Source organism: Astyanax mexicanus, chromosome 14, assembly GCF_023375975.1.
Source record: "Astyanax mexicanus isolate ESR-SI-001 chromosome 14, AstMex3_surface, whole genome shotgun sequence".
Lineage (NCBI taxonomy): Eukaryota > Metazoa > Chordata > Actinopteri > Characiformes > Acestrorhamphidae > Astyanax > Astyanax mexicanus.
In genome coordinates this window covers 2,785,059-2,809,463 of record NC_064421.1, presented here as the reverse complement: position 1 = coordinate 2,809,463, position 24,405 = coordinate 2,785,059, and the positions used below count along the sequence as shown (strand labels likewise).

At 39.2% G+C, this 24,405-nt stretch overlaps 1 protein-coding gene and 1 long non-coding RNA gene across 9 annotated transcripts in view; one reads left to right on the top strand and one right to left on the bottom strand.

Annotated features, from left to right (window-relative positions):
- The window catches only part of si:ch211-266o15.1 (zinc finger MYM-type protein 4), an 80,173-nt gene extending 66,715 nt beyond the window's left edge, over nt 1–13,458 (top strand). For all 8 annotated transcript variants that reach the window (XM_049463691.1, XM_049463690.1, XM_049463693.1 and 5 more), the window contains 4 exons: nt 1,616–1,730; nt 6,086–6,340; nt 10,393–10,513; nt 12,761–13,458. In XM_049463691.1, the coding sequence (XP_049319648.1) occupies nt 1,616–1,730; nt 6,086–6,340; nt 10,393–10,513; nt 12,761–12,968 (699 nt within the window). In that variant the 3' untranslated portion in view covers nt 12,969–13,458. The remainder of the gene's footprint in view (nt 1–1,615; nt 1,731–6,085; nt 6,341–10,392; nt 10,514–12,760) is intronic.
- Nucleotides 13,459–14,794: 1,336 nt separating this feature from the next.
- LOC125781025 (uncharacterized) lies at nt 14,795–16,054 on the bottom strand. Its single transcript, XR_007424067.1, has 3 exons — nt 15,995–16,054; nt 15,821–15,904; nt 14,795–15,730 (listed from the first exon to the last, which is right to left on the bottom strand). It is a non-coding gene; the product is annotated as an uncharacterized LOC125781025 (long non-coding RNA).
- Between the last annotated feature and the right edge of the window lie 8,351 nt (nt 16,055–24,405).

Below are 24,405 nucleotides of genomic sequence, written 5' to 3'. Positions count from 1 at the left end.
TAATTTATTTTACTCCAGTTTTGGACACATTTTTATCTTTTTTTTTAAGGAGAAATCCTGGGTTGGAATGATGAAATAACAAGCACAAGTTTTTGTCAAATAACTCACTTTCCACTCACCAAAATGTTGCAGCGCTGCTTTTTCCCACCAATATTCTACAGCTCGAGTTGCAGTACTATATACTGTAATTGCAACATACCAATAATTACATCACTGATACCAATATTACATCATTGTCCTGCAGAAATGTTGCATCTCACACATATTTACAGTACAGTACCAGTCATTTTGGACACCTTTCTTTCTTTCTGTATTTCTCTCTTTCTTTCTTTCGTTCTTTCTTTCTTTCTTTCTCTTTTTTTTCTTTCTCTATTTCTTTCTTTCTGTCTTTCTTTCTTTCTCTATTTCTCTCTATCTGTCTTTTTTTCTCTATTTCTCTCTTTCTTTCGTTCTTTCTTTCTTTCTTTTTCTTTCTCTATTTCTCTTTCTGTCTTTCTTTCTCTATTTCTCTCTTTCTTTCGTTCTTTCTTTCTTTCTCTATTTCTCTCTTTCTGCCTTTCTTTCTTTCTCTCTTTCTGTCTTTCTTTCTCTATTTCTCTCTTTCTGTCTTTCTTTCTCTATTTCTCTCTTTCTGTCTTTCTTTCTCTTTCTCTCTTTCTTTCTCTATTTCTCTCTTTCTGTCTTTCTTTCTCTATTTCTCTCTTTATGTCTTTCTTTCTCTATTTCTCTCTTTCTGTCTTTCTTTCTTTCTCTCTTTCTCTCTTTCTTTCTCTATTTATCTCTTTCTGTCTTATTTCTTTGTGTCTTCATTGTAAATTTAACATTGAATACAATAGTAAAGCTATACAGGAACACATACAGAATTATTCTGTAAATAAAAAGAATAATTTTGTTGAACAAACCAGAATCTGTTGTAATTAAGAATCATATTTATCACATTTGAAGACAGATCTGCACATTCTTGGTATTTTAATCTCAGTGTCTTCATGAGGGAGAGTCACCTGGAATACACAGTTTTTATGCATCTTGGCATCATGTTCTCCTCCACCAGTCTTACACACTGCTTTTGGATAACTTTATGCTGCTTTACTCCTGGTGCAAAAATTCAAGCAGTTCAGTTTGGTGGTTTGATGGTTTGTGATCATCCATCTTCCTCTTGATTATATTCCAGAGGTTTTCAGTTTGGTAAAATCAAAGAAACTCATCATTTTAAGTGCTCTCTTATTTTTCCAGAGCTTTTTAACATCAGTAAAAATGACTGAGGTTATGTCTGTAGGTAGTGTGATAATTTAATAACATAATTATGGTTGCAGGCCTGTTCCTGAATTCTCAGCGAGAGCTGCGGCCGAGATGATAATATTTGTCAGCTCTCCAGTGACAGCTGCATGTGCTCAGTCATTAGAGACGCTTTGTTTGCATTGTTCATCCTCTCTCAGGCTAACTGGCAGGTGCAGGACATGAGTAAACAGTGCACATGATGACGTTCACCATTACTGTTCACTGCTTTAAATCTCAATACAGAACAATTCTCACAAGCCCTGTTCTAATTTATACTCATTTAAATTAAATACACCACTCTATAACCTCAATATTATCTTTCTCTTCTATTCTACAGTACCTGCTTGAAAATAATCGACTTGAAAATATCTTCCTGGACCCTCAGTACGGCCGCTTCGCTTCAGACATAACCAGACTGCTGAAAGACCAGGAAAACACCCTTCTGCCAAGTGGTGATACATTTACTTATACTTTTATAACTGTGTTGCATATAATTGTGGGTTAATTTTAATTATTTTTAATATTTAATTAATTAAATATGTTGTTTTATATAGGCTAGTGCAGGGCTGTCCAATCTTTTTTTTTGTTGGGGGGCAGAAGGAGAAATATATTTGAAGTCACGGACCACACTGTAATAAAACAAATAATGAAATATACCACTTTAAATAATACTTTTTTCCTGATTATTTCATTTACACACCATTTTACTTGACTTACTATCTTTATCTTTGACAGTGTTGTGTAAACTAAGATTTTTCAAATCGATGTTTTTTTCATGATGTCTCTTAATATTAAACTCCTTAAATAAGGCAACTTTTAGACTTTTCTGTGCTAGAAATGCGCACCCTCTCCGCTTTTAGACTCTTTGGCCCGTTTTTCTGCGCTAGAAATGAGCACTCTCTCCGCTTTTAGACTCTTTGGCCCGTTTTTCTGCGATAGAAATACGCACTCTCTCCGCTTTTAGACTCTTTGGCCCGATTTTCTGCACTAGAAATGCGCACTCTCTCTGCTTTTAGACTCTTTGGCCCATTTTTCTGCGCTAGAAATGCGCACTCTCTCTGCTTTTAGACTCTTTGGCCCGTTTTTCTGCGCTAGAAATGCGCACTCTCTCTGCTTTTAGACTCTTTGGCCCGTTTTTCTGCGCTAGAAATACGCACTCTCTCCGCTTTTAGACTCTTTGGCCCGATTTTCTGCGATAGAAATACGCACTCTCTCCGCTTTTAGACTCTTTGGCCCATTTTTCTGCACTAGAAATGCGCACTCTCTCTGCTTTTAGACTCTTTGGCCCATTTTTCTGCGCTAGAAATGCGCACTCTCTCTGCTTTTAGACTCTTTGGCCCGTTTTTCTGCGCTAGAAATGCGCACTCTCTCTGCTTTTAGACTCTTTGGCCCGTTTTTCTGCGCTAGAAATACGCACTCTCTCCGCTTTTAGACTCTTTGGCCCGATTTTCTGCGATAGAAATACGCACTCTCTCCGCTTTTAGACTCTTTGGCCCATTTTTCTGCACTAGAAATGCGCACTCTCTCTGCTTTTAGACTCTTTGGCCCATTTTTCTGCGCTAGAAATGCGCACTCTCTCTGCTTTTAGACTCTTTGGCCCGTTTTTCTGCGCTAGAAATGCGCACTCTCTCTGCTTTTAGACTCTTTGGCCCGTCTTTCTGCGCTAGAAATGCGCACTCTCTCTGCTTTTAGACTCTTTGGCCCTTTTTTCTGCGCTAGAAATGCGCACTCTCTCTGCTTTTAGACTCTTTGGCCCGTTTTTCTGCGCTAGAAATGCGCACTCTCTCTGCTTTTAGACTCTTTGGCCCGTCTTTCTGCACTAGAAATGCGCACTCTCTCTGCTTTTAGACTCTTTGGCCCATTTTTCTGCGCTAGAAATGCGCACTCTCTCTGCTTTTAGACTCTTTGGCCCATTTTTCTGCGCTAGAAATGCGCACTCTCTCTGCTTTTAGACTCTTTGGCCCGTTTTTCTGCGCTAGAAATGCGCACTCTCTCTGCTTTTAGACTCTTTGGCCCGTCTTTCTGCGCTAGAAATTCGAACCCTCTCCGCTCGCCTGGCTCGTTTCTGACACCTAGCGTTCAAACTTTGAATCTCACATTATAAAAACCTGTTTAACAGCGGGCCAACTTTCATTCTATTTCTAAAATACCTCGCGGGCCGCTCCAAAAAAGGAAACGGGCCGCAAATGGCCCGCGGGCCGTAGTTTGGACACCCCTGGGCTAGTGCATCTTAGGGGTGGTCAATATTATATCGTATACAATATATCGTGACACAGAAATATCATGATATTAAAAATCCATATCGTGATAATAGGGCTGTTCTGTCTTAAAAGTAGTCTATTATTTACTGTGAAGCTTTAGGTGTATTTATTGTATAATTGTTTTAGTTTGCAGTTTATAAGCATGCACTAAATATTCTGCAGTATTATTTGCTGCATTGTATTATTTTATGCTATATTATTTATTTTGTCACATTATGATTATTCAGTTATACTATTATACTATATTCCTGAAATGAATGAATTATTTTTCTGTTTTCCTATATCGGCAAGTATATCGTTATCACAAAAATACCCTGAAATATCGTGATATTATTTTAGAGCCATATCGCCCACCCCTAGTGCATCTCAACAAATTAGAATATCATTAAAAAAGTTGCTTTATTTCAGTAATTCAGTTGGAAATGTGAAACTCATATATCATATAGATGTATTAAACACACAGAATAATCTATTTTAAGCATTTATTTTGTATTTTATTGTTGATTGATTGATTATGGCTTACAGCCAATGAAAAATCCCCCAAAAAATCAGTGTCTCAGAAAATTAGAATATTATATAATAAGACCAATTGGTAGTAAGACCTTTTGGCAGTGTGCCAAGTCCTGCTGGAAAATGAAATCTGCATCTCCATTAAAGTTGTCAGTAGCAGAGGGAAGCTGTAAGATATGAAGTGCTGTAAGATTTTGTGGGAAAACAAAACTGCACTGACTTTAGACTTGATAATAAAACACAGTGGATCAACACCAGCAGATGACAGACATGACTCTCCAAACCATCACTGATTAGTGGAAACTTCACACTAGAGCTCGAGCAGTTTGGACTGTGTGTCTCTCCACTCTTCCTCCAGACTCTGATCCCTTGATTTACTTCAAATGAAATGTAAAATTTACTGATGATCAGTGATGGTTTGGAGAGACATGTCTGTCATCTGCTGGTGTTGATCCACTGTGTTTTATTATCAAGTCTAAAGTCAGTGCAGTTTTATTTTCCCACAAAATCTTACAGCACTTCATATCTTACAGCTTCCCTCTGCTACTGACAACTTTTATAGAGATGAGGATTTCATTTTCCAGCAGGACTTGGCACACTGCCCACACTGACAAAAGTACCAATTTCACTGCAAAAAAAACAATTTGCAAAAACTAGATAAAATCTATTTAAATTGAGACATAAATTCTTAAATTAAGCAAAGAATCTGCCAATGGGGTTAAGCACAATGGGGTTATTTTTAAAATAAGCAAAGACAAAGCCTCGAAATGAGTGAAGTAAGACTCAAATCAAGCAAAAATATTTTATTTTCTAGCTTAAATTTCTACACAAGTATCAGAATAACTTGACTGGTGACTTTTTGTGTTTATTTTGAGTTCAAATTACTTAAAATAAGGTTAAAATTCTAAGTAAGACTGAATGAGATAATTATTTCTAAAATATGTAAAACAATCTTACATTTACAATGCTTAGTAAGATTAAAAAAAATTTATCAGAGCAAGATATAAGATTTATTGCTTTGAAACGAGATAATTTCACTTGCTAAGATTTTGTTTTTTTGTGTTGTGGTTTTATATAATATTCACATTTTCTGAGACACTGATTTTTGGGTTTTCATTGGCTGTGAGTCATAATCATTCAGTCAACAAAAAAAGACAAAATAAATGATTAAAATAGATCACTCTGTGTTTAATGCATCCGTATAATATGAGTTTCACATTTTAAACTGAATTACTGAAATAAAGTAACTTTTCAATGATTTTGAATTCTATTTTTTGAGATGCACTAATGTGTGTGTATATAAATAGAAGGGTAACCTGAGATATTGTAGCTGAATTTGCTAAAAAACGAAAAGAATACTAAAAAGCAATGTGAGTACTTCATTATTAACTCCATTAGGTAGTAATTCAATTAGGATAAATCACTCGTTTTTATTTTAAAAATACATCTTCACATTTTTTTTTTTATGTTTCACTACTTGATTACTTTTGAAAGACCAACATATAAATATAAAACACAATAGTTTTACATAACATTGAAACATAAGATTTGCAATTTTGTTTTAGTTTAGTTTTTGCAGGGGGTGTTCGCAAATATGTGAGATTAATCAAAGAAATTTTCATATATTATGTTGATAGACATAACAATAGAAGTTTTATTAAAAAAAAACATTTTTTACTGCATTTTCAAAGTTTAAAATGGGTCAATTTGACCTGTAACGTAACAGGAGGGTTAAATATCCTTGATTTTAGAAGGAACAATGAATAAGCTGGTATATATTTTATGCTTAAGCAAGGGTTAAGGCAACTTTCTGCTAAATTAAATGTTTATTCGAGACACATTTGCTCTACAGGAGACACTTTAGGCGGCCTTGTTGTCTGGAATCGCTCCAATAATCGTCCGTTTCTGACAGTTTTTTAGCAATCTACATCCATGATGTTCTCATACACTCCTACACAGAGGCAGACAGGGTGTTTAATGGTGATAACTCTGACAGTTTCAGGATGTTTTATTCTATTTCTGTGTTTTAACTGCAGGATTCCTGCAGTCCCGCGTGGAGGAGAGCTTCCTGTGGGACAGTAAGCAGTTGGGAGCTTTGTCTCCGTTCGTGCTGCTGAACACTCTGCTGTTCTTCTGCGTTAAACTGCTGAATCTGAAGACCCTGATCCAGCATGAGCGCCTCTCCTTCTCCAACTTCACCTGCTGCACCAGGACCACCGATCAGGGCACGACCTCTTACCTCAGAGTCAAACTGGAGAGAAGTGAAGAGGACGAGCACCGGGGGGAGCCAGGTGAGTCTTGGGCCACAGGTATAAAATACAACATCGTTTGGAGACCCCAAAAAGATAGGCCGATGTATAAAATGTAAATAATAGTGAATACAAAAACATGATGCAAAGTTTAGCAAGTCTGGATTAGAACATTATTCAAATATTCACTATTCACTGTATACCTGTAACTCTACCTCTTCACTACTTTACTTTAACTGATGCTCTCAAACACTTTATTAAGAGACAAGAAATTCAAGTAATTAACTCTTGATGAGTTCAGCACAGCTGTTAACTGAAAGCCTGAATTCCAGGTGACTCTATATCATAAAACTGACTGAGAAAATCCAGCAGAGATGTTCAAAACTGATAATCCACGCAAGAATGTAAAATATAAAACATATTCTGGTTTGTTTAACACTTGTTTAACATGTTTACTAAATAATACCATATGTTTTTTATTGTTACATTATTGAAAAACCATTGAATTTAATTTAATTGTCCAATTTGCAAAGACATTGTATATTCCACTATCTATAGCCCATTATCATCCAATGATTCAGGGAGTCTGGAGAAATCCCTGTGTGTAAGGTAGGGCTGCAGCTATCGATTCTTTTTGTAATCGGGTACTCTACTGAAAAATCGATTCGATTAATCGAGTAATCGGATAAAACATTTTTTTTGTTAAAGAGCAATTAAAAAGGAATTTTACTCAATAATGAATGACCAATTGGTTTCCTTTTTTAGATAAGTTATATTTTTTAATTCACAACATTTCCAAATTGCAAATACAAATAAATAAAACACAATAAATAAATAAATACCACAATAAAAAAAATAAATTTAATTACATTACTTTCACATTTGGATTTCTTGTAAATAACAAATATAGGGTATAAATCAATAAAAAAGGCATAAACATCGTCTTTGTGTTGTGCATCTTAGCTTCTGAGACGTTGTCAGTTCTGCCAGTGTTGGATCAGTGTGCTGCATTCTTTTACCACCAAGCCGCTTCTCCAAAATATATCAGGACCTGTGCAATAATTGTGACACACAAGTATTACAAATGTGGGTTTTTTCTTTATTTATATGTTGGACTATTTGGGTCTAATTACATCACTAAGACTAATAACTCTAATAATAAGTTCATGGCCGTGCATTTATTAAGATTGACACCTATCGCATTGGGGCACATTAGACACTAGTGGTAATCAATATTTTACCCAATAAATAAGAGACACACTTCCTTATATGAACAACAGTGTTCATACTTTTTTGTCTCACTGGCCAAATGTACTCTTAGATGAAGAAATCAAGCATTTAGTTTCCAGCCAAAGTAACTTCAGTTTAGCTAACTTTTAACATTTTTATTGTTTATATTCTGAACTCCACAGCGCTGTGTTTACTGTTTACATAAAGCCTGTATGAACTCTGTTCTAATAAACTAACCACACATTATAGACAGTGCTTCTATTAATTCACACTCCAAAGCGCTGTCGATTTGTTATTAATTCACATTAATGTTAATCTCATTAATCTGCTCTCTCGGCGTCCTCGCGTCTCGGGTGTCCTCGGTTCAGATGGTGCAGCATTAAAACGCGCTGTTTTGGCACTGCACCGAGTACAGGTCACAGTTCGAACATAAAATGCTTTTATTCCTTTAAAATCGCTGTTTTCTCTCGCCACTTCCATTTTTGCCGCTGCTCAAACCTCCGTCTCCTTGTTCCCGGGCAGGGTGACGTAACGCTGAGCGCGTTGTCAAAATAAAAGTCGTGAAAATACCGCGCGCTGAGTTTATTAATTAAATAAACGATTACTCGAGGCACAGAAAATTAATCGATCAATTTTGTGAATCGAGTTACTCGATTTACTCGAGTAATCGTTTCACCCCTAGTGTAAGGGACAAAGCTAAAGGTCCGTATTGGATGCGGGTGATTTTTGGGCCCTCAGGCGGACAAACTTAATACCAAGAAAAGAACATAAAAGGCATCTTATCCTCAAACACCTAATTTAATACATATGTAGTGAAATATATTTCCCTTGAGGTGCTATAACATTTGAACTTAACTTAACTTATAAAACCGAGCGTATATAATAATGTATATATAATTAAATGTATATAAAACAGCCAAATATGTGCCAAAAAAGTGACAATAAAACCTGTACAACCAACCAGCCATCATTAAATTGGCAAAATGTCTCACTTTCAGGTATCACTTTAAAATAAGACTACCTTTATAAAGGGTTTATAAATGGTTTACAATTAGTTTATTAATGGTTACTAATTAGCTTGTAAATGCCTTATAAATCCTTAATAATCAGTTATAACACATAATTAGAAAGGGCTGTGGGTTCACTATTTGGCAAACAACAGGTCATTGTTGCCCTTTCTACATATGTGTTATAACTGATTATTAATGATTTTTAAGGCATTTACAACCTAATTAGTAACCATTAATAAATTAATTGTAAACCATTTATAAACCCTTTATAAAGGTAGTCTTATTTTAAAGTGGTACCCACTTTCAACATTTGATATGTATACTCTAATTTCTCTAATCACTCTAATCATTGCATTCTGTTATATATATAGATTTTTATTTAGTTTTTGCTTTAAAGGGATAGTTCGGTATTTTTGACATGAGTCTGTATGGCATCATCATAACCAGTGTCGTGCATCCACACTGACTTACCCCCCACAGCGTCCTGTGAGCCGAGTTCTTGTCCAGTTTAGGTCAAATCGAAAGTAGTCCGGCATGTTTGCTGGGGTCAGGAAAATAACTCCTTTTTCTTCCCAAAGCAGTACGTGTTCAAAAGAGTGATTTATTTACATCACAAAAAACTAACCCTGCAAAAGTCACGCCTCGTAAATCACTTGGGTCCTACTTTCTCTCGTTCCATATCAATGCGCGCAGCGCTGCAACCTGACAGCTAGCCTACGTGTTTGGGTCGCTTTGTTTACTTCTCGCCTCGAGAACATGTCTGACTACGAGAGTGACGAGGAAAACATTGATCACCGCTCAGAGCCACGGGGATATCTTTATGAACCCGAGTATACAGATGTTGAACTTCGCCAAATGGAATTAGATCGGGCAGAAAGAGAGAGGATGGACAGAGAAGTGGTGGAAGATGAAACTGGAGCCACTGCTGGAGCTGCGATACCATTTTAACACACACACACACACACACACACCTAGCTATATATATATATATATATGTGTGTTTACAAAGCTTATAAAAGCCAATAGACTTCTCCCTAACGTTAGCTCGTTTGCGTTGCTAGTCTGAACACAGCTGCTAAGCACTGCCAAAACACAGAACAAGTTGACGCGTGCGCAGCTCGCTGTCAGAATGACGCGCACTGATACGAAATGAGAGAAAGTAGGACCCAAGTGATTTACGAGGCGTGACTTTTGCAGGGTTAGTTTTTTGTGATGTAAATAAATCACTCTTTTGAACACGTACTGCTTTGGGAAGAAAAAGGAGTTATTTTCCTGACCCCAGCAAACATGCCGGACTACTTTCGCTTTGACCTAAACTGGACAAGAACTCGGCTCACAGGACGCTGTGGGGGGTAAGTCAGTGTGGATGCACGACACTGGTTATGATGATGCCATACAGACTCATGTCAAAAATACCGAACTATCCCTTTAATACACAGATATTTACAGAGGGTTTAGGACCCTAATCTCTCAGCAGTGAGAGAGTTTATACTGTAGAAACTGCAGAGCCCACTAGAGAAGATGCAGCTGAATATAATCCACTAAAAAGAAAAGAATTTCTCATTCTGGAGAAAGTAGTGGAGATGTTTAGAGCTACTCTAAGGAACCAGATTTATCTTGGAAGCTCCGCCCCCAGCCAGCACCCTCAATGGATGTGTTCAGTTCCATCAGAAGCAGCAGCAGCAGAAGCAGCTCACCTGATTTACCATCATTAAGATCTGAATTACCATCAAACCAGCTGCTGATATGATGAAAACTGATTTTCAGTGAATTTTTTATCAAACATTTTGACCAATTCCAATATCACTATAAAATTCCTAAAATTTCTAATAATTATCTGTGTTTTTGTCTCAGTTGTTCTGGGTAAAAGGAAGCGGGAGGAGGAGGAAGAGCAGGAATATATGGAGATGCCAGCGGATACTGAGCACCCTCTACGCTGTCCTGTTCAGCTCTACCTGTTCTACCTCTCCAGATGGTAAGGACTGATGCACTGCACCGACTTTGCATTCATTTTCTGTGCTGTTCTGTTCATCTTAAGTGTAAAACTGTTAATTTATGTTTGTATGAAATATAAGGTTCTCAGATAAATACAGGAATCAGAAGATTTTACTGTAAAGTCTGTAAAGGAAATATTAGCGTTAAGTAATTACAGAGCATCTATCTCATTATGTGATGATATGATGGGTTGTCCATGATAGGGGTGGGCTTTGGCCCTAAAACAATATCACGATATTTCATCGAATTTTTGCGATAACGATACTCTTGGTGATATAACAAAACACTTATTTTTAAATAAAATATATTTCAAGAATACACTACTGCAACAAAATAAAAATACAATTTTATTATTGCGTATAATATGATATGATATGGCACACCCCTAACTGAGATATTAAAAATTACAAGAATTTTATCAGATTTGTAACAGAATAATTCACAATCAGAATTTTTAGGATTTTTTTTCTTCTTCTTCAATTTTTGCTTTTTGTGAGTTGGATTTTACTATTAGGGTTGTGTTAGGAGGTACAAAAATCGAGAGAAGATTAGACTTCATTTGTCTTGATATTCTGTTTGCAAAAACCTAGATAATTGAAAAATTGGATAAAAACACATTTCTTCATCTTCTTCCAAAAAAAATGTATTCCCAATTTTCTGTGTTCGAATTTAGTATAATACGGTCAGAAAATTAACTAAATTAAGCTAAACGTTACACTGACTGCACACAATTTGCGACAATGTGATTGAACGGCTAGATCGGTATTTATGCAACTTGTTTTTAGTAGATAATTCACAATCATCCGAATTTTTAGGAAAAATAAAAAAAATTTATATTATTATTATTATTATTTATTTTATTTTATTTTTTTCAAACTTTTGCATTTTGTGAGTTTAATTATACCATCAGGGTTGTGTTACAAAGCACAAAAAAATGGACAAATCTGAAAAAAAAAAAACGAGAGAAGATTAGACTTTATTGAAATTCTGTTTGCGAAAGGCTATTATGAAAAACTAGATAATAAAAAAAATGGATAAAAAATATTTGTAAATTTCTTCAAAAAAAATGTTTTATCTGTTTCTTTCTATTTTCGAATTTAGTTTGATACGGTCAGGAAATTAAACTAAATTAAGCTAAATGTTATGTATAAATTCTGATAGGTTAAGAAGTAGTATATTTACAGTTTTTTTTTTCTTTCCGCCTTGGGAAAAGTATCTTTAGTTAGACTGTCTTTTCAGCTACAGCTGTATTTTAGCAAACTTATACACTGTGATATATCTGTTTTATTGCTCTTTTATATTTGCACTGTTCATTGTAATCTTCATGTTGTTTTTAGGTAGACAATATTAAGATCTGTTCAGGGACAACAGATGAAAAAAAGCCTTTAGGCTAATTCTGGTGCATTTACAGTAATGTTAATTAATGTACACTGTCCCTGTTAAATAAACTATTAAACTATTAAATAAAAATAAATGTGATTGAATGTCTAGATCAGAATTTATGCAACTTGTACTTTAGTGGAGAGGCTTTACTTTGCTCGTTAATACCTGACTGATAGAATTCATACAAAAGACACACTGACCATTTTTGTAAAAATGAAAGGATCTTATGTGCGGTACTAGGGGTGTGCCATATCGTATCGTACGTGATAATATCACCAATAATTTTGTATATCATGAACAATATTATACCCTGAAATATGGTGCCATATCACCCACCCCTAGTTATCACATCAGAGTACTACTTATTTTGCTGTTTTTAGCGGAAGAAAAATTCACACTGTTCTTATTTTCCATTATATATCTATTAGAGACTAGATTATATCTGTCCAGTATCATTTATTTTACTTTAATCCTGGATATATGGTATGGTATTATTATTAGTATCATGACATTCTGGATCGTTGACTTCTGTTACAAATGTGATAAAATTATATATTTTTTTAGTATCTCATTTAGCCATATTATATTGCATGCAATAATAAACTTCTAAATATTTTTTCTAATTCAGTGTTTTATCATATCGCCAAAAGTATTGTTATCGTGAAAATACCATGAAATATCGTGATATTATTTTAGAGCCATATCGCCCACCCCTATGTGGTACTAGTTTTCTGTCTCCCAGGTTTGTTGAATTTGTTTAATATGGGGTTTTATATGTGTTTATATGAGTTTGAAACCTCTGTCTTAAATGTTTTTTTTTTTTCTTTTTCTTTCTCCTCCACAGCTCTGACTCGGTAAAGCAGCGTTCAGGTATGTTTTACCTGCAGCCGGAAGCTTCCTGTGACCCCAGCAGCCCCGTGTGGTTCTCGGAGGAGCCCCTGGAGCGCACCGTGCTGGACAGCATGCTCACGCGGATTCTCGCCGTACGAGACGTCTACCACCAGGACCCCCGGCGGCAGCTCTACAACTCCTCGGACGAGGAGAGCTCCTAACGGCGGCGTGGAGTCCGCGAGACGCTGTTACAGAGGGTCCTGCTGCTCCATCTTCTTCCTGCAGAAGCTCCAGTGCTTTCAGAGCTGTGACTAATCGGCTGCTGTTTGCAGACACCTACACACTACGTGGGTTCAAGAGGAGATGGAGAGATCTGCTAGAGCTCCACAATAATGGCAGAGTGATACGTGCGATATACACGATTATGGGCTGAATTAATGTGTTTTTTAAGCATTGTTCTAACCAGAGAACGAAGCAAAAAATACAGACTGGTTCCTTCTGGTTGATTTATGGTTTTCTTTTTTTCCTCCACATGCTGTTGTTTTTTTCTTATTTCACTCGGGGGAATCAGTCGTGACTCTGTTGTTCGACTCTTTGTATTTACAATTTAAATTTAGCAGGTCCTGACCCGAGAATTAATTCATACATTGTTATTTTTGTTTTTGCTTGTTTCTTTGTTTGTAAAGATAAACACTGCTCTGCTTTACTTTACCCTGGTTGTTTTGTTTTTTTGTGTTTCTATGCAGTTTCCTCCTTTTTACCTCCATTTACCAAGTTTACATAGTTTGGAAACACCTTAAAATGTTCTGCATTGTACAGGGGTTGGAGAATGAAACTGAAACACCTGTCGTCATTTTAGTGTGGGATTTTAGGTTTCATGGCTAAATTGGAGCAGCCTGGTGTTCAACCTTCATTAATTGCACATTGCACCAGTAAGAGCAGAGTGTGAAGGTTCAATTAGCAGGGTAAGAGCACAGTTCTGCTCTAAATATTACAATGCACACAACATTATGGGAGACATACCAGAGTTCAAAAGAGGACAAATTGTTGGTGCACGTCTTGCTGGAGCATCTGTGACCAAGACAGCAAGTCTTTGTGATGCATCAAGAGCCACGGTATCCAGGGTAATGTCAGCATACCACCAAGAAGCACCAACCACATCCAACAGGATTAACTGTGGACGCTGTAAGAGGAAGCTGTCTGAAAGGGATGTTCGGGTGCTAACCCGGATTGTATCCAAAAAACTGATCAAATCACGCAGAATTCAATGCTGCTGGATTTTCTCAGTCAGCTTTATGATGTAGAGTCACCTGGAATTCAGGCTTTCAGTTAACAGCTGTGCTGAACTCATCAAGAGTTAATTACTTGAATTTCTTGTATCTTAATAAAGTGTTTGAGAGCATCAGTTACAGTAAAGTAGTGAAGAGGTAGAGTTACAGGTATACAGTGAATAGTGAATATGTGAGTAATGTTCTAATCCAGATTATGAGAAGAAACAACTACTCAACTAAATAAAGAAAAAATGACTTTAGGTAAAAATGAAGATCTGTTCATCTGAAAAGAAGAATTTCAAGAACTTTAAAAGTACTCTGAAGTGCAGTCACTGCAAAGACCATCATAAATGTTATGATGATGAAACTGGCGCTCATCAGGACTGCCCCAGGAAAGGAAGAACAAGAGTTCACCATAATATTTTGGTTTGTTTAGCACTGTTTTTAAGTTACTACATGATTCCTTATGTGTTCCTTCATAATCTGATAGATCACTTTACTATTCATTTACTATGTAGGAAACAAATAAAATAAAAACATTGAATGAGAAGGTATGTCCAAACTTTTGACTGGTACTATATACACACCAATCTTGAATAACATTATGACATCAGCTCCACTGATCATATATTTCACTCTGTAATTGTATAATAATTACAGACTGTATTTCTGTATCTGTTTCTCTGTATACTTTATTATTATTTTCCTCATTTCACCCTGTTCTACAATACTCATAACCTACACTGTTTAAAAACTCCAGCAGCACTGCTGCAGTATCTGATCCACTCACTGTACCACCAGCTCAACACTCACTAACACCTCATACACCACCACCATGCTAATCACTGCTGTATCTGATCCACTCACTGTACCACCAGCTCAACACACACCAACACCTCATACACCACCACCATGCTAATCACTGCTGTATCTGATCCACTCACTGTACCACCAGCTCAACACTCACTAACACCTCATACACCACCACCATGCTAATCACTGCTGTATCTGATCCACTCACTGTACCACCAGCTCAACACTCACTAACACCTCATACACCACCACCATGCTAATCACTGCTGTATCTGATCCACTCACTGTACCAGCTCAACACTCACTAACACCCCATACACCACCACCATGCTAATCACTGCTAATCACAGCTGTATCTGATCCACTCACTGTTTCAGCTCAACACTCACTAACACCTCATACACCACCACCATGCTAATAACTGCTAATCACTGCTGTATCTGATCCACTCACTGTACCACCAGCTCAACACTCACTAACACCTCATACACCACCACCATGCTAATCACTGCTAATCACTGCTGTATCTGATCCACTCACTGTACCAGCTCAACCACACACTAACACCTCATACACCACCACCATGCTAATCACTGCTAATCACTGCTGTATCTGATCCACTCACTGTACCAGCTCAACACACACTAACACCTCATACACCACCACCATGCTAATCACTGCTGTATCTGATCCACTCTCTGTACCACCAGCTCAACACTCACTAACACCTCATACACCGCCACCATGCTAATCACTGCTAATCACTGCTGTATCTGATCCACTCACTGTACCACCAGCTCAACACTCACTAACACCTCATACACCACCACCATGCTAATCACTGCTAATCACTGCTGTATCTGATCCACTCACTGTTTCAGCTCAACACTCACTAACACCTCATACACCACCACCACCATGCTAATAACTGCTAATAACTGCTGTATCTGATCCACTCACTGTACCACCAGCTCAACACTCACTAACACCTCATACACCACCACCATGCTAATCACTGCTAATCACTGCTGTATCTGATCCACTCACTGTTTCAGCTCAACACTCACTAACACCTCATACACCACCACCACCATGCTAATAACTGCTAATCACTGCTGTATCTGATCCACTCACTGTACCACCAGCTCAACACTCACTAACACCTCATACACCACCACCATGCTAATCACTGCTAATCACTGCTGTATCTGATCCACTCACTGTTTCAGCTCAACACTCACTAACACCTCATACACCACCACCATGCTAATAACTGCTAATCACTGCTGTATCTGATCCACTCACTGTACCACCAGCTCAACACTCACTAACACCTCATACACCGCCACCATGCTAATCACTGCTAATCACTGCTGTATCTGATCCACTCACTGTACCACCAGCTCAACACTCACTAACACCTCATACACCACCACCATGCTAATCACTGCTAATCACTGTAGTATCTGATCCACTCACTGTTTCAGCTCAACACTCACTAACACCTCATACACCACCACCATGCTAATAACTGCTAATCACTGCTGTATCTGATCCACTCACTGTACCACCAGCTCAACACTCACTAACACCTCATACACCACCACCATGCTAATCACTGCTGTATCTGATCCACTCACTGTACCAGCTCAACCACACACTAACACCTCATACACCACCACCATGCTAATCACTGCTAATCACTTCAATGCTGAGAATAATTACAACCCACCACACAAATAATAATTAATATTTTGTTATGCTGTGGGTTCTGAGTATTGAAGAACAGGGTTAAAATAAGGAGGATAATAATAAAGTACAGTACAAAGAGAAACAGATGCACAACTAAAAAGCGTTGTACTGTATGTGATTAGTGGAGCTTTTTTAGTACACACTTCTCTTTCTTACGGACTGCTCTGCCCTTTCCGAGGCCAGGATTTACGAGTGTTAATCAATGGAGGGCTGGTTTGCGTGTTTACTTTTCTTTTTTTTTTTTTCTTTTTTTTCTTTTCACGTTCAAGTGGCACGGCCTTCACATGGTCGCACGAGTGGCCAAATCAAATCTGCGATGTTTAGCCACAAGATTATGCAGATATTTGCACAGATACATCCAGTACCTGCCTACGATATAAGGCCAATTGTCATTTGCTACCATGGTAACACAGTCGAGGGCTTTTGCTGGCGCGCTGTGCTGGATTCTGCAGGTTTTCGAGAAACACACAGCAGAAATGGCAAAGGATCAGCCCTCAGTGTTTCAATTACGACGCGTTAAGTTACGCTTACGACGCGTGAACTGTTTAGCGTTACTCTTTTTTTTGGTGCTGATCCGGAGCTGCTTGCGACTGGGAAGTGACTAGGAGCTCCTTACGGTCTTTAATAAGTGATTATGACCTGATTATGCAGTAATTATCATTGATTATTGTCCTGTATCTGCATAAATATAAATGCCCCGTCACCTACCGATGGTATGTATTTTGTCTTTCTGACCCATCACGATAGACTGAGGCATTATGGGAGAACTCGGGCTGATCTGATCTGGTGTTTGTGTGTGTTGCCCGAGCTCAGAAAAAAGGAAAGAAAAGAAGAAAAAACAGGAAAAAGTGTGTGGGTGTGCACAGGACACACGAGGTGTTGATTCAGAAAGGGTTTGAGAGTGAGATATACACTCTCTCTCTTTCTCTTTCTGTCTCTCTCTATTTCGTACTCTCTCCATCAGTGTGTGGGTGAGGAAGAGGAGGAGGAGGATGAAGAGTGCAACAAAGCCAAACTCTGACAGTACAAGGTTCCTGACAACGTTTCCGACGTTAATAATTATCCATCTCTTTGATTTTCAGTCTTTTTGCTTGTTTCTCTTCATTCTGTCAACACGTCTCTTATTTCAGCTTTCTATTGGGATCAATCAAAAGATGTTGCTTTTTCGCACAAATGTAGCAAAGAAAAGCAAGACAAAGAAAAAAGCACATGGGGTGGACATGGGTTGATTTGTGCTGTTTTCATCGCTCTACCTGTCTGGGGAGTTATTGTGTTTAATCCTGAAGGCCAATCTCGTGTAATCCGAGGTCAAATCAAATCCGAATGAATTGATACTGACGAATGATGACTGAAATCAGATGATAGGAAGGGTAAAACCTCCTCTAATCTTCTGATATTCTGATAAAACTCTGAGAAATAAAATATAAAAATCTCTGGAGCAGCATCATCAGGGAGAAGTTGAGGGAGGAGGGGGGAGCCGGTGATTGAGAGTGAGAGAGCGAGCGAAAGAGAGAGAGAGAAAGAGACTAAGAGAGAAAGGAGGGGGGTTGAGTGAGAGAGTAAGTAAGTGAGTGTGAGAGAGAGAGAAAGAGAGCAAGCGAGCGAAAGAGGAAAAAAAAAGAGAGGGCTGGCGTTGGTGTAGAAATAGGAGGCCATTTGTCAAACCATCAGCGATTCAGACTGAGACGGGATCGTTTTCCGAAGGCTGAGCTCTCGGTAAAGCTGACCTGCGGACTGACTCTGACTATGCCCGGCTTTTTGTGGACTCGTTCCACACTCGGACGGCAGGAGAGCGAGGCACCGGGGTCTTCCATCTGTTCTGGCACTGATGCTCTGATTTCTGGAGAGAGGCTACTCATCCTCTCTAATGGAAGTGATGAAAATGATTATCGCCATGAAGAAGCAAAGTAGGCAGAGACCCCGGGGAAGGCTGATGCCAAATTTGGATCAGGAGGAGCAGTGAGTTGCCCTGTTTTGTTGCTGCAAGTTTTATTTCGTGTTTTTCCGGCCAACTGGATGTAGGACTGGAAGTGCGGTGCGAGCGAGGAGCGTCCGATCTGTCCGATCTCTCTGCTGAGCGGAGCAGATGGTGAACAGTTACTTTGAGACTTCGAGAAGGAGATGCGTCTGTAGGTGAACATCCTTTGCATTCATTCTTTTTGCTCATCCTGCACTTGAGATTCTGATCTTTATCCTTGAAGTCTTGAACTCTGTAAAGCTTTCATGCTACGAACAGTTGATGCTACCACTCTCGATTACAAGGATGTGTTTATATATGTATATGATGTATAAAAAAAACTTGAAACTTTATTTACATTCGCAGATGTTTTAAGACTTTCTTGCTTGTTAAAGTTCTTGTCAAGAATTTTTAACCATTTTCATTCAGTTTTGATGGAGTTGCACAATCAAACAAAGGATACAAAGGATTTAACAAGAACTTCGTCTTAATCTTCATCTCCAGTCCATAACCATCTTGGAGCTCATAAAAATGGGGAAGCCGCTCAGTCGACCAGGTTGCCTTCGCCAGAGTCCTTGTTGCTCAAAGAAGAATGAACGGGAAGGCTACAACGAAGATGGCTACATCCCTCAACGTTCCATCTACGACACAATGTGCATCAATGAGCACATCGACCATGGCTCTGCTCACAGCACATTGGGCTCCAGGAGAGGTCGAGAAACTGACTTCTCAAGTAATGGCTCCCTCGGAGGCGACATGTTTGACACCAGGTCATCCGTACTTCTCACCAGTGGGAGAAAACTGGACGAAAGGTTCATTTTTGATTCCTTAAAGCTGGCCAATGATGAGCTCAGGCCTTCGGGAGGATTTGTACGGTCGACCTCTCCCAGTGTGTCCTGTTCTTCAGCTCCTGGTGGGTCCATGAACAAGAGGCATCCTCTTCAGGAAAGTGGCAAGAAGGACAACCTTTGTCGCCACTCCTGGAAAGTTCTTACGCCTCCCAAGTTTCCAGATCCTCTGGAGCTTTCGCCAGGAGAAAAGAACTACTTGAATCCCGGGGTGGCTTTCTTCCCGAACAGTATGACCTCCCCACAAATTTCTCCCTTTTCTGGATCCCCCTTCTCCACCGGTACCCACACTCCCTCAGTTTTCTTCTCCCCTTCGCCCCTGCCCTACCATCAGCAGTTCCACAGACAGTCTTTGCCCACCCAGCCCTCGTCACCTAGACCTCCTCTCTCAGAACTCTCAGTAAGTGCCCTCATGTGTGGCCAAGATATGCAGGGTGGGCAAGAGCAAGAACAAAGAGGAGATGGGAATACCGTAAGACTGTTTGAGACTTTTAAACCCAAGCCTATCGAGTCTATCAGTGAGCAACCACCACCACCACCACCACCGCTCACACCAGAGCCGGAAAATGACACTGCACCCCTCTTGCAAACACAGAAACCAAAGGGACCTACAATTTGCACAACTTCAATGGAGTCCACTTGGCCACGAAGGCTGATTGGAAGGAGGAGGACGGTGAGGCAAGGTGGCGCCGTTCACAATCTTCCCATCCTTCCTCCATTGCCGTCTCTTCTTATACGGAGCGTCTCAGACAAAAAGCCAATGCCTCGCCTTTCTCCGTTTCCAGAGCACCAGGCGAAAGTGGAGGGCAAGCTAGGCAAGTCCAATTTAAAAAGTGAACTCAAGGATTGCTCACTGCAGGACTGGAAGATCTTGAGGCAAATGGAGGAGGAAAAGAAAGCAGAGTCATCAAAAAATAAAGTGGTTGAGGTGGATATTGTAGAGTGCTGTAGTAAAATGCCACCAGTTCAAGAGAAACCCGAGGAGACCTCTGAAGAAAATGTCCCGAATCCTGAATGTGAGGTTGAGGTTGAGAACGAGAACTGGGAAGCCGTACTGGAGATGGTTAATTCACTTTGGGACGAAGCTTGGAAAGACACAGATTCTCAGACTTTAGGGTCCTTGAGGCGCTGGCCCCTCTTGCACCCGCCATCAGGGTTCGGTGGCTCACAGGCCCCCTCTGGTACAAGTTCAGAACTGGGTGCTGAAGACCTCTTGGACCTTGAGAGACTGAGTAGAGAGGAATCTATCGACTCAGAACTTAACGATGATATAATCACATCACAGTGTGATTTGCACCTGAAAGGGAACAGTGTTATTGTTGTTACGCAACCAACAGGACAAATTCTCACAAAATCAAAAGCTCCAAGAGTCCCGTCCCTCTTGGATCTGGACACTGAGGATCAGCTGGGGAGCAAATATGGCCTCACTGGATCGCCAGACTCTAATCTAACCTTGGACTCCGATTCCAGTGGGGTTTACATGTCTAATCCCAGCCAGACAAGTAAAGAGGACATTATGTCTGATGGTGACAGATCCGTGTTTGAATTAGACATTGTATTAGGTAGTGCGTCTTCACTTAACACTTCAAAAGGTGTGAATGAGCAAGGGACCGACAGAGCGATGGGGACGTGCACAGTACAAATAAGCAATTCCAGACAGTCGACTGTGCTGAAAACTGACGGCGAGGAGCTGAGCAGAGAAAGGAGGAGTATCAAAGAAAACAAAGCCAAAGTCACAGTCATTCAGGAGTGCTCGAGATCTGCGAACAACAAAGGATCTGTACATCATGAGATTTGTAACACTGTGAACACATCAACGACTGATGTGCCTTTGCCTCTGTCTCCTTCAAAACACGAGGTCAAGAAAGGGGCTCTTTTGGATGCTGGCGATATGGATCCTTTTGTCACAACTGACAGTTTTGTCTATTTGGCAGTTTCGGTTATGCCGCCTCCTGCCCAGGACGTTGTGGCCACCCCAGCAGCTCCAGAAGTACCCCCACCCCCAACAGCCATTGCAAAACCCTGCCCTTATCCTGACGAATGTGACTTTCTGTCCACCGACAGCTTTGTGTACCTGGCGGCTCCGGATTGCCACCTTCTGGGTACGGATTGTCATTCTGTGTATGAGGACTCGAATGATTCAGAGGACAGTGGTTCCAGGGCAGACTTCGTTATAGCGTCCACCGTCGGGGACAGCGACTGGGACTCAGACCTGACCGACTCTGAGCCCGAACCAGGCTCCAACAAACCTGCCTGGGACCACTGGGAGGAGCTGGAACAGGACGTCCTTCAGGGACTTTTCTGCGAAGACCAATCGGAAAGCAATGCTGAGTGCCATGACAACCTGGCACAGCAGATTTCTGGCCGGCGTGAGGAGTTGGCTGCTATTGTTGTGCCAGAGAGAGCGGAGGTGTGTTCACAGCACACACAGGGGGGAGGGCTGCACTCGAAGGTGAAGACTGTATCCTAACAACTATTCAGGTGGATGTAAACTACGACACGTTTCAGAAACACACACACACCACTCGCGTTTTATTTCAGGAATCCAAGGTGTTGCAAATCATCCCCGAATAGCAACTTCTACACCTCACCGTGATGAGAACAGCAGTTCTTGTAGGAACGTGACGCAAGTGTTGCTGCAGACCAGAACCGTACCCATTCCAGGAGGTCTCTAATTTAAGCAGTATTATAATTTATAGATCTCTTATTTAAGCAACGTTTTAGACCTGAGTCATTGTGAGTTGCTTAGAAATGTTTACCTGCTGATTTTATTGTTTACACGTTGCTTTCACTGACTTACGTTAAACTGACCGATCTGGCTATTAATTAGTTGTTGTGACTTGTGAATTTTATTAAAGGGTTTTCAGCAGAGATTACTGGCATTGTTCCAAACACTAATGTATATCGCAATAGAGTGTCTCGTCTAAGAAGAAGAACTATATTTGTTATATGCTGTATATTCTGAACCACAATATATATACATATATTTAATGCTTTACGTTAACGGGTTCATTCTGAATGAATGCGACGGGACGCATTGACTTACTGAATGTCATTGAGCATTATACAGATTTTACACATTTTAACTGACCCCTTTTACATCTGGTCACTTAAGTCACTTTGACTTGTATAAGGTTTTAGTCACATATGTTTAAATACATTCGTTTAGTAAGTAAATTCATCTTCGGTTATTTAAACTGAAAATCAGTTGCTGTGTTGTATGAAATATGCAAAATTAGTAGTTTGCTCATTTATTTGCATTTATAACAGGAGTTTTAGTTGTTGCTTTTTCTTAAGTGCTGTAAAAATATAGATTAAATATATCATATAATCTTGTCCTGCACTAATCAGCATTACACAGATTACAGTGCTGGTGATTCTGTATCTACTGTAACTGTAGATTAATTACAGAGCAGTATGGGTACAACAGATTACGGTGCTGGTGATTCTGTATCTACTGTAACTGTAGATTAATTACAGAGCAGTATGGGTACAACAGATTACGGTGCTGGTGATTCTGTATCTACTGTAACTGTAGATTAATTACAGAGCAGTACGGGTACAACAGATTACAGTGCTGGTGATTCTGTATCTACTGTAACTGTAGATTAATTACAGAGCAGTATGGGTACAACAGATTACGGTGCTGGTGATTCTGTATCTACTGTAACTGTAGATTAATTACAGAGCAGTACGGGTACAACAGATTACAGTGCTGGTGATTCTGTATCTACTGTAACTGTAGATTAATTACAGAGCAGTACGTGTACAACAGATTACAGTGCTGGTGATTCTGTATCTACTGTAACTGTAGATTAATTACAGAGCAGTACGGGTACAACAGATTACAGTGCTGGTGATTCTGTATCTACTGTAACTGTAGATTAATTACAGAGCAGTACGGGTACAACAGATTACAGTGCTGGTGATTCTGTATCTACTGTAACTGTAGATTAATTACAGAGCAGTACGGGTACAACAGATTACAGTGCTGGTGATTCTGTATCTACTGTAACTGTAGATTAATTACAGAGCAGTACGGGTACAACAGATTACAGTGCTGGTGATTCTGTATCTACTGTAACTGTAGATTAACCCTTATTTACAAAACCTTAATAAAAGGAATCTGAGGGGAATCTGTTACACTCATTAAATTAAAAACATGCTGAGGTGTAACATGGTCCTCTTTTTAAACCAATCAGCGTCAGATATCGGGAGACTCCTCCCACAGACGTAGGTGGTGATGAAAGAAAAACGTTCTTTATAAACTCAGTTAATTCTCATTGATAATGCAAATGTAAATGCACTGAAAATATATATTTAAACTAACTCAAGATCTCAGAAGATGGTCTGAGATGCATTTAAACCTCTTACAAATCCCGTTACTCAATCACTTCAGGAGGTGGTCCGAGACGCATTAATTAAAACACTCAAACCATTTCAGAAGTTGGTCTTTCAGAAGACACATTTATAACCGATATGGATCCGATCACTTAAACCACTTCAAAAAGTGGTCTGATATGCATTTACAGTATATCTGATACAAATCCTATCACTGAAACACATCACTTTAGGAGGTGGTTATTAAAAACGGATTCAAATTTGATCTCTCAAAACACTTCAAGAGGTGGTCTGAGATGCATTTATACCAGATATAAATTCTATCTTTAAAACCACTTCAGAAGGTGGTCTGAGACACATTTATAACATATCTGAATACTCAAACAACTTCAGGAGGTGGTCCGAGACGCATTAATTGAAAACAGATTCAAATCCTTTTACTCAAACCACTTAAGGAGGTGATCTGAGACGTATTTGAACCAGATACAAATCCCATTACTCAAACCACTTCAGGACGTGGTCTAAGACACATTAATTAAACACAGATTCAAATCTGATCACTCTAACCACTTTTTAAGGTTGTCTGACATTCATTTAATACTTCAGGAGGTGGTCTGTGATGCATTTAAAACAGATAAAAATCTGATTACTCAAAACACTTCAGAAGATTATCTGA